This window comes from Ptychodera flava, chromosome 22 (genome assembly GCF_041260155.1).
Source record: "Ptychodera flava strain L36383 chromosome 22, AS_Pfla_20210202, whole genome shotgun sequence".
NCBI lineage: Eukaryota > Metazoa > Hemichordata > Enteropneusta > Ptychoderidae > Ptychodera > Ptychodera flava.
In genome coordinates this window covers 6,135,175-6,146,644 of record NC_091949.1, presented here as the reverse complement: position 1 = coordinate 6,146,644, position 11,470 = coordinate 6,135,175, and the positions used below count along the sequence as shown (strand labels likewise).

The window sequence follows — 11,470 nt, the reverse complement described above, 5'->3', positions numbered from 1 at the left end:
TATATGTTTGTTCTTATTTGTAATTAAAAGGGATCTCAGCACTAATTATTATGTGGCTTAGTGTTCTCCTGGTGGAGAGCGCTTTTCCGGGAATGGTCAAAATAGAGCAAATTACTGAATAAAAAGGAGTAAACGGTACATGGCAAATTCACAGAGGTATTAGGGGTAGGAAACAGCGTTAACTTTGGTCGGCATTTCTCGACGAAGAAACACGGCTAATTCAGAGCTACTGATATACACCGAAATTCACAGTATTTTGCAAAGGCAGTTCAACTGTCCAATATATTGGGACGACAAAGGGGACATGATTCGTTGTAGCCTGCGTCTGACTTGGTTTTCACGTCGTCGACGAGGAAGCTGACCGGGTTTTTTTTCTGGCCCTGCCTTTCTGGTCACACTTAATTGACCTCCGTAGAAAAATGGCGCTAAATTAATTTTGTTTAGGAATTCTGTGCGGCATTTTTAACGAAAGAAAGTCGAACAAAATAGTTTTCATGAGGTATACCTGTTCAGTAAATGACATTGTCTCGCAGACAAGGGAGTCTTGAAATCTACGAGGGCATAAGGATGTCGTGCTGTGCAACTACAATGCAAACATACGCAAGGTGCATAACACCTACCAAGTTAGAAAGAAAAAAACAATCATATATAAATAAATGCATCCCATTTAACCTGTTCACCCCAATACCCTATAAACAGGTCCACAATTACCATTAATAACAATGGGTTTGGGCCGAACCATGATGGTCAAAGGGTTAATGCTTTCTTTCTCTTGGAAATACACAACAATTGATGCAACAAGGTCGATAAATAATTATGGGTTATTACAAGAAGTTTGGTTGAAACCACGTCGTATTCGAGTGATGTGTCAGTATTTTGACGAGTTGCCTCTATCATAAAAGCATACTCCGAGGACAAAATCGACTGAAATCGACCTGGTTTGCTCCTCGTTGTACTCATAAAGAGTAGGTAGCTATGAAGTGATGGCAACCGTATCACTTCTTGTTTTTATTTCGCTGTTGGGCTATTCCACTTCAAAGGAGGGTTTATCGTACACGTTTTGAGCAAACAATTTAAATATTAAGGTATCGACACAGGTTTTTAAAGGTACTTTGAAGAATGCTTATGTCTAAGTTAAGTATGGTAGATGTAAAACATCGGCTAGAGTGTGTAAAATGAGTATGTTTCTTTTTTGAAACATAACCTAATCCTACGCGAACGTTATGATGTCGCCAAAAAATGTGGTCAAAATACTCGCTACAGCGTTCGATTTCAAACTCGTTTGAGTATGAACGGCTGAGAGCATAGAGCAAGCAGCTCTAGCTCTGCGACATCTATGAATGCAAGTTTAAGTGGATAAAGCACCCGTACAAGTCAGTTTATCTCCAAGAATTATACATGTCCTCAAACGTCAAATATTAAGAATTTATCATCTTAAAAAGGAATTTGTTAGCGGATTAGGGAATATCTGAAGTAGGTTTACTGTATAGCGTCGTAACTCGTTCATGTACATTTTGTTGCGAAACGAAATACACATTTCAAAGGTATTTACACTGTCTGCTCGTACATTTTCGTTACTGGCTTGCCTAAATGGAATTACAGTGAATTGCTTTGAAGCATTTGCATTAGACGAACAAAACATATTGTCTAAATCGAGATGTTGCCAACACTATCAGGTGCAATTAACAGCTAAGCGGTAACATGAGTCGAGCACAAAAACTCAACTCTGCAAAAGTTGCTCACCTTTTTAATATATGTGAGCATACCAGTGAAGGTCGCGCGTACGCGTAGCTGTAAGAAGTAATAGTTACAGTGAAAATTTAATTCGTATTTTAACATGTAAAAATACCGGTACATATCAGTATCCTTTAAAGTTCCATGAGCTGTATCTTTTTGCGATTTTTCCGTTAGTTTTGATTGAAATGATCACTGGCTCATGTTGAATAGCCTGTCAAATAATAGAAAATCGCATATTATTCGGAAACATTACGTGCCCTACAACTAAATAACATGTGATTTTACAACGAAAATTTCAATTTTTGTGCGGACAGAAATACAAACTCTGTTGACACGCGGATTGCAACGTGGCATTCTTCTGCACCTTCGCGAGCCATTTACAGCAATTTCAAAATAAATATTCATTACTTATGCCAGGCACTTACGTCGTAGTCCATTGTCCGAGTACGTTGCGTAGCCAGATGTCTGGCAATACATGACGCAATGTTGTTTTGATCCCGAAATAAACGTGAACTTGTACATCTGGCATGATCGCGGCGTCACCATATCTGCGTTCTCCCCAGCACGCTGAGCATGCCAGACGTCAACAAACGAGCTCGGAAGGGCAACACGTTTGAACAAAAATTAGCTGTTTTATGTGGCTATAACATCACTAATCATGTTTGTTTCTTCGTAAAACAACATTTTGCAACAAATATGAGCCTCCAACATGGAATTTTCCGAGGTATAAAATGGTCAAAAGTTACAAATAATGGCCCTTTAAACAAGAATAGAATGGCAATACAAGCAAAGCTTGGTGATAATTGAATTAGAGTCAAGACTGAAAGTCATTTGTTAATAATGCACAGCACAAATACACAGAATGTGGTGAAAAGCTGAATACTGGATAGGTCAGCCTGCTATAAGGAGAAGAAAAGATGATAAACTGAACAAAAATATGGTAAAATTAGCAAAGCTAAACAGCTTCTCCTCTACTACTGCCTACGGGCAGTGTCACTGTCACTGCATGTACCTGACAGTGACAGTGACAGAGAGATAGCTCTAACTCTGATGTAGTTGAAGAAGTCTTGGGAGCAACACCTGGAAAACCAGCAGACATAACGGCTATCAATTAGCAATGGCTAAAACGGAAAATGAGTGTATCAATTGTTAGTAAAAATGGAAAATAAGTATAGGCATTTTAATCAAGAGTTTTAGGATGTTATGAGAGAAACCCAGACTTTAGAAGTGTTACATGTTTCTCTATTTTCTCTATTTATCGCTGAATAAGCTTCCGTTGTATGGACCCCACGCGAAAAATCTCAAGTTAAACTTGCAGGAACTGTTCATTATAAATGTATGAATTGTCTTTGTTGTAAAACTAATTGACGGGACATAGACGATTTCTACAGCAGCATTTATATATTTAGAATAATCAATGGTGTATTGACATGATATTTTTATACAAATATGTAAACTGGCTATAGCATACCCGTAATATTTTATCAAAAATATCATTTAAAGTGCCAGGTAAACATTTACACACCTGGTTGATTTTATAGACTTTCGTGTTGTTGTTTTATTTTTCGGAACTTGTCTTCATTTAATGGATGTAAGAACACTTTTCATGAGATTCTACGGCCTTTTCCTGCAATTCTCCTTTTCAGTTATTTCAACAATTTCGTAGAGGACCTTTAGCCAAATCTTGCAAAAATTACAGTTTGATTTTGACGCAGCAAATTTGACATAGAATATGAACTTTACTCTCGCTTGATCAAGAAAATCCTTATCCGAAGTAGAAGTTCAGGGAATAACTTAACTTTTCCACAGCCATTGACGCCATCCTAAACTCTGGCATTTAGCCAGTGGTTTTATCAATGTCAATTGGCTACGATCGGACACACAAAATTTAACAGTTGCCCGTCGTACACGACTTGGTAATGTTGTCGTGGTTGCTGCTGGTAACGACGCCCAAGTCGTTAGTAAGGAATCGCAAACATCAGCTGAAGCTGCAAAATGTGTCACTGAAAGATAATCTTTCGCAACTTGCTACTTTGATGCTATTAACACATTGAGAAGGTTCGCACGTGTATTTTGTGCTCTATTCTGCAAATCAATTGGCACATACTATTACATGTAGGGATTCCTATATATAAATTTTGATTTTCGCGTTCCCAAATTTGCCATGGTATTTTTTCGCATCTGGCACAGCTTGCATACTATTTCATCAACTTCGCAAACCTTTTATCCGCTCAACTTTGTTTGATTTTTTCCCAAACTAAATATAACTGCAAAACATTGAGTGACAACTTGCCCACGCAGATATTTTCCCGTTTTCCATTAGCCCCTCCCCTACCAATGATAGGTACATCCCTAGGTGTCAGAGATGCTATGTGCGACGTGTACAGCTCACTATAAAGCATATATCACATCTTGCTCTCCGCTTCCCTAAAGTCTGCTCATATTTTACCCAAAAACGTGTAACGGTGTGGAGAAAATGCATCAATGCTGCATATGAAAGCCCTGATTACGTTGAACATTTTATTGACGATAAAATATATATATATCCACAGTCCAAAGTTGCGACAGTAAAGTGCTCATATGGCACCTCGATATCGGTCACGGTCACATGCCAAGTCTCGTCTGCACCATACGTAATAGTTGCGATAAAATCAAGCTGTTCTGCGTGTAGGAAGAAAGTTTACTACTCCTCAGCATAAAAGACATGGTACATTTCTCGGTATGTCAATAACATCCTCAAAATGTCGATGCACGGTAAACTATTTCACCAAAACCATATGGCCACCATTTGAAACGGAAGTTAAAATAATATATATATATATATATATATATATATATATATATATATATATATATATATATATATATATATATACATATATATTCCCATTGTATTTTTCTCTGTTTGACGTCATCGTATACGAGTATTTTTCGCGGAGCCGTACAACTTCGAGCCGAAGGCGAGAAGTTGTGCGGCTCCGCGAAAACCACTCGTATACGATGACGTCAAACTGAGAAAAATATCGTTGGATTATATATTTATCACATGAACAGTCTTCTTATTTTTCTTAAAGTTGCTACATCAAATGGTATCTACACCAACCAGACATACGGATTCTGTCACGTGAACCTGTCAATCATTGTCTCGCGCTGTACCGATGCCAAGGCAAGTCGGTAATCGGTACGGTGGACATAACTTTCATCGTGCTAGCGACGGATAGCCATAGTATTCAGAGTTATTCAGAATATGTACAAATAGATTTATGAAGTAAATGCAACGACACGATCAAAACAGTAATTCTCATTCTCAGAGATTCCGTGGCTTTTCACGTGGCTTTTCAAAATATCACTCAAGTTTACGACCGTGGCGAGCGCGACAGATTCGATGACACACAGGGTGTACCTCATTGCATGTTTATGCCCTCAACGCTGCCGTCACCGGCCGGTCTCTGTCATGCCGGTGTCAACTCGTTAATCCCGATCTCGGTCGTCAATGTTTTCGTCTTTAGGACATTGATGTTTGCAGTGGCATATATCTCACCCGTAGATACATCCTTATTTTACTTGACAGAAACTCTGTTTTGAGTGTTGTCTGAGTCAACTTTCGAAGTAGACCGGATTCCACACAGTCCACAGTGCTGCAATGCATATATAGCCCAACAGCTGATGTCTTCGCTAGTGCTAAAGCCTTACGCCGCTACAGGTTTGATTCCGAGCAAGAATTTACAGAATTTTTTGTATGATGAAGGAAATTTATCGTTGTTAGTCGAATGACTTTATGCTTGTGCCTGTATGTCGCTTTCCCGAAGATTGTACTGTACTCATTTATTCAGTTGAACTTCCGTTGAGGTGTAGATTTCAGTTTTATCGCCAACCTGGATCGCCAGGTACGACGTCCACATTGAGCCTTACGAGGCGACTCGACTAGATCCGCGGTATCCCCATTCGATTCTCGGGAACAGCTATAGTTTTAGCGACTAGAAATTTCGCTGGACATGCCTTCTGTGTTTTCATGTTTGGATTTATCGGGCCACCTTTTTTGTACAAATATCATGGGAGCACGGCATCGATCACGACAGATCGGTCTATGTTCACGTCGTGATCCGCATGTATGAACGGTACCATGCAAGAAAAAAGTTCCGGTTGATGACGTACAACAGGGGTAATTGGGATTTCTTATCCGTCCTGTTCTACGTGACACAGGTGGGAATTTGGACAAGTTCATGTGATATATATATATATATATATATATATATATATATATATATATATATATATATATATATATATATATATATATATATATATATATATAAAATACTTCAAGTACAAGGTAATAATATCTGTTGCTTAAGTTTCATGCATCCTGCAATCTTCAGACAGAAGACCTGATGATTGAAATATGCATGAAACTTAAGTAACAGATAATAATTGCTTTGTACTTGAAGTAAATGTGTGTCATTATTCTTAATCCTCTGTTCTTAGCATCGACCACTGTATTTTCCCACAGGGACACCTATAAACTTTGATACACGAAAATGTCTGAAATCACTACACTTTTGCATGTTGCAGTGATGTTGGTGAACTAGATTTCTCTTGAAGCACAACCGTTGCTAGAAGTAAGACCTTTAGAGTGACTCTATTAGGTGGCCGATGCAAGGATCAGTGGCCGATGCAAGGATCTCATTCAGATTCTGGCATAAAGCACGGTCTAACATGAACATACCTTCCGCATAATGAAATATGCATTTTATCAGAACAGGAGTAATCGTTAGATGAAGTTCATGACTGCCAACTACCTACCTATTGAATCAACTGACAAACATTAAAAAACATTTCATCTTGATGACCTCAAACTTGTAGTTTCGTCGCTTTGATCTGCTGCCTTTTAGAAAATTAAAGTTGCTTATCTTTTTGTACGAAGTGGGAGAACAAAGTTCACTGGGTATTTTAATATTCTACTTTTTGTTTCAGAAATGCCCAAACGCGTTTCTGCAGTGTCATAGAAGCACTTTAATCCTTAAATAGGACACGTTTAATATTACTGCAAGTCTTTCTTTGCTTATATTTTGACTTCAAACCATGAATTTTTAAGAATGACCTTAGATCAACTTAAAATTATGTCTACAATCGCTTTATTTTCTTTATAATGGAAGTGTAGGTCCATTGTCTAAAAGCGTCGAGATATTGTCCACTTCGTGCGATACATACATGATGGCTACCATTTTGTCAAAAAGGGCCAGCCCTTTATTCAAATTCGAAAAAAATCATTGGTGTGAAATAGCGCCGTATGATATTTTAGTAATTCCATATGGCATTTTGAACTCAAGGATATCGACAAAACAGTTTTCATGAGATATGTTTGTTTGATAAATAGCACTAATTCGCAGACAAACAGATCTTTAAAACTGGGTATCACATGAATGTTATACGACATACGCTGAGTACAAAGAATGTATAGTGTCAGCTTTCAGCGATTATATTCCCCATAGTCAGACCCCCCCCCCCGCCGAAAAAAGAACGCCACAAAAAAGATCATGATTGAATAGTTTAAATTAGTTTTTCGTTTCTAAGAACACGATGGCTAATGCAGTTAATAAATAGGGCGACTTTGTTAAATTGAAGGCAAAACGAACATAAGGTTCCACTTACTAAATTGGTTGAGTGTCTGCATATAAAAAGGATTGATATGCTCAATGCAAGCGTTTTCTTCAAAGCTCCATCATTCAAAGTATTTGTTTAATGCAATGTTTTAGGAAGTGCATATTTGAAGGTCAAGCAACAAATATATGTTATTGAATTAATTTAGAAGTCTATGTATCGTGTCAAACGAATCATACATCGAAAAAAAATCCAGACAAAAGGGCAGCTACTTTGTTCCTGTGTTTCGGTTGGTTCACACTGCAGATGTCGTTTTGTATTCATTCTACAAATGAACGATTGATGACATCCATTTGTTCCCTGAGTGACGAGGCAACTTACGAAAATTACAAACCGTCAAAGCCTGAAATTGTGTTCATACTCCCCCTCAGCCTATACGAAAACGTTAAAAGGGAAATTGACATGAAAAAAACATATGAGAACAAGTCATTGTATTTTCAGCTTGAATCCACGTGGTCAGTTGAATCAGAAAGGAAATTTTAAAAGCTCGGGTATAAAAGAAGCTTCATGCGATAAACACAGAGTCTGCTGCAGTGGAAATTTCACTGAATGTATCAGTTAGTCGAAGTTTCCTCTTTTTTCTGATATACTCTTTGGGTCAGCGTCTTAAAGGTACATGTTCCGCATTTAATGTTACAATTTGCAAGATCGTGAGGGTCATTTGCATTGGTTAAAACGTTTCCATGCGGTAAAGTTTGGAATTACACGTATTTATGTACAGCGTACATGCTGCATGCTACGCAAGACCCGATTTAACGCCCTGTTTAAATTCCTACGCAGCAATTTGTGGCAATTCTCCCAAAGAGAGGTAAACATCATCTTTACGTGTTCTTATGACCTTCTGCCTTACATTTCAGAGTCATCCGGAATCAGTGTGAAGTCGACCGAAACGCAATATGACAAGTCAAATTGTGGTTTTCCTGGGAATATGTGCGATATGTGTGATGGAAGTTTCTGGAGACCTCAAAGAAGAGGCCAGAAAGCGTCGTGTACGAGAACTTCGCCCGAGATTTGTCAAACGAACGGAACAGGCACCATTCGTCCAAGCTGGAAATCCAGACGAACGTGTGGCCGAAGAGTATATCGTCAAACTGCGGGTATGAAATTTGGTTTTCAACTTTATGGTTTCACAGTGTACTATGACAAAAGCTTGACTTCTGTTCATATTTCCCACGTGTACTTACAATTGTCGAATGAGGTACAATACTAACACTACAACGGACGCATTAACAGTAAATGCATGTATCACTTAGAGTGACACATTCGCAAACATTGGCACAAATTATGCACAAATCACGTTTACCTTTTGTATCTGCTTCCGGGTTTTTTCATCAATTTTATACAACAGGATGATCTGACAAAGGAAGACCTTGCGGCATTTGAGGAAAAGTTGCAAGAACTGTGTCAGGAGAATGGAATGCACGTTGATTTTCATAAGGATATCAAAGCTTTGATGAGAGCTTTCACTGCTCGGGTGCCTGGCGATGCTGTTGAAATTGTAAGTTGTTGTGCTTAAAGAGAACAGTATTAAACAAAGCTTGCATTTTAAAGTATGCATCATTGATTGAAGATTATTCATATGTTTCTATAATTTTAAATTGTATACATACAGTAATACCCATTCATTGATTGATGGATGGATGGATTGATGGACGGATAGACGGTAAAAGGGTCTGTGAGTGTCTTCGCACGCTGTTTTATTGATTATTTACACAATATTTCGTGACAGCTGCGATGGTTGGACGAGGTGGAATTTGTCGAAGAGGATGAACAAGTTCATGCTGTAGACGTTCCATGGGGTTTGGACAGGATTGACCAATCCGATCTGCCTTTAGATAACGTGTTTGAATCCCCTCTTGGTGAGTAAACGTCAGACGTAAATGAATCTAATTGTCCTTGGTCAAGGACAAATATTTTTATTGGACTAGTAAACCTATCATTTCAACTAGGCCAACGGAAGAACGGTGATGGGCTTGAAAGACAAAATGCATTTAAGGACTACCACAACAGTGTAATAAAAGCCTGTGTCTCATTGCACAAAGGTCAAGGGAAGCGCAAGAACAAAGTTTGGCTTGCTTACTCCTACCCACACGCTGTCAGGATACTAGCGACAGGGTCTAGGATCTTCACTCTCACCTGACAAAGTAAATGAGAAATCGTCTCTGTTTCTTACAGGCGATGGACATGGAGTGAAAATCTTTGTGGTGGATACAGGAATCCTTTTCTCACACAATGAATTCGAAGGACGAGCATCAAATTTCGTCGATTTACTAAACGACGGGAAAGAGGTGAGGCAGCTGAACAATTGTCTACGTATAGTTACCTTCCTGATGATTTTGATCACGATTTGGGCATCTTAACGTGGTGTGATTTTGATTTTGTTACGGTCAGTACAATCTACAGATCTCTCCAAAATAGATCGGAGGGATATATTATACCTTTGTTTTACAAGCACTGATAAAACTTTTTCTCTAGCAAGAGGTACATACAATTAATGAATCCATTAAATCACTATAAATTTTAATTCATGGCGACCAATATGTATGGTTCTCGAGTAGACGAGCGCGTTTCCAAGAAAACAGGTAATGAAATCGTTTTTCTTTTTACCTTACGGGAAAGATTATAGCATAAAGTAAAATAAACTCGGACAGGTTTTGACAGTTATGGATTAGTATTGTTTCGATTCATGAGATCTCGCTGTGTAATCCGTCGCCCATTGGTTTACAAACTATCTCATACTTGTAATATACCGTAAGTTACTAAACTAACACTAAACACTCCTATAACGTTTGTTGACAGGGTGAAGATTGCCATGGGCACGGTACTCACTGTGCTGGCACTATTGGAGGCAAAACAGTCGGCGTTGCCCCTGGCGTGACTCTCTTTGGATGCCGTGTATTAGACTGCAACGCTGAAGGATATAGCAGTGATACTATAGCAGGTAGTGTCATATATATATAACCACGATTATAGAAAGATAATCGGATTTATATACATGCAGTTGTAGTTTTCATATTTTCAAGGGTAGACTGCCTTCTACGGCAAATAGAGTTCCATTCATTAGTGCCTTAGAGGGGGGTCACAACATTGACCTGCCTCTTTTCGATCACACCGCCAAACAAGCAGCTGGCAGTTTGGTTTTTCCAATAAATAAATAAATAAGTATCATCAAGTTAACAATTTTTTTTTGTTTTCAACAGCCTTCAAATGTACAGTATTATGTTAAAATACACCATATGGAATATGTATTTCATTAATTTTAGCCATCTTGACCTGGTGTTGAAATATGGACTTGTTAACATGGGGGGATTATTTCATTGTCAATGACTTGTTGAACAGAAAAAGGGAAATTGGTGCTCTGCACTCATATACAGGACAGGCATGGGCCGCTATATATGGGTGCCATTCCTGGTTTGATCCTTCCCTCATTTCTACATAAGCGAGATGGGGGCCACCATACTTAGATTTTTAGCATTGTTGTTTACCAAAATAGTTAAGTTTTTCTTGAATTGCGTTAACCAGTTTTGTAATTTCATCAGGTTTTACCTTTGCTTCTGGTCATTTTGGGTGGGGCGGCCACACGATGTGTGGCTTGTGGCGTTTTTGAGGCCCACACCTTTGTGGTAGATTAATATGTGCCTTTTCTCCAGTGTTTTACTGTTGTGTAAATTTTTCCTCGCCAGTTGACCTTTGACCTGTGACCTCCATTGTCTGGGGTTGTTCTGTAGTTTTCTCTCAAATCTGGGAAACTGGCGAGGAATTTTTCTTGCTTTCTCATTTTTCATATTTCATTAAAACGTCAAGGATACTTGGCCTTTCGCTCCATCTCATCATTGTTTTGGTGCTTATTTATCTCCCACAAACAGAGCAAAATGACCAGAAGTGGTTTAGTTTTAAATGCAGGGATATAAAACCACGATTATAGAAAGATAATCGGATTTATATACATGCAGTTGTAGTTTTCATATTTTCAAGGGTAGACTGCCCTCTACGGCAAATAGAGTTCCATTCATTAGTGCCTTAGAGGGGGGGGGGTCACAACATTGACCTGCCTCTTTTCGATCACACCGCC

The 11,470-nt window shown here is 38.5% G+C and overlaps 1 protein-coding gene across 1 annotated transcript; it reads left to right on the top strand.

Moving 5' to 3' along the window:
• Positions 1-7,850: 7,850 nt before the first annotated feature.
• Positions 7,851-11,223, top strand: LOC139123406 (extracellular serine proteinase-like). The gene is made up of 6 exons (XM_070689549.1): positions 7,851-8,010; positions 8,256-8,495; positions 8,747-8,896; positions 9,128-9,257; positions 9,574-9,686; positions 10,198-11,223. The coding sequence occupies exons 2-6, from the start codon at positions 8,295-8,297 to the stop codon at positions 10,357-10,359; spliced, it is 756 nt and encodes a 251-aa protein (XP_070545650.1). The 5' UTR covers positions 7,851-8,010; positions 8,256-8,294; the 3' UTR covers positions 10,360-11,223.
• Positions 11,224-11,470: the final 247 nt, after the last annotated feature.

Coding starts and splice junctions, on each gene's coding strand:
- LOC139123406 (XM_070689549.1), top strand. CDS start 8,295: ATGACAAGTCAAATTGTGGTTTTCCTGGGAATATGTGCGATATGTGTG. Junction 8,897..9,127: donor CTGGCGATGCTGTTGAAATT/GTAAGTTGTTGT, acceptor ATTTCGTGACAG/CTGCGATGGTTGGACGAGGT. Junction 9,687..10,197: donor TACTAAACGACGGGAAAGAG/GTGAGGCAGCTG, acceptor GTTTGTTGACAG/GGTGAAGATTGCCATGGGCA.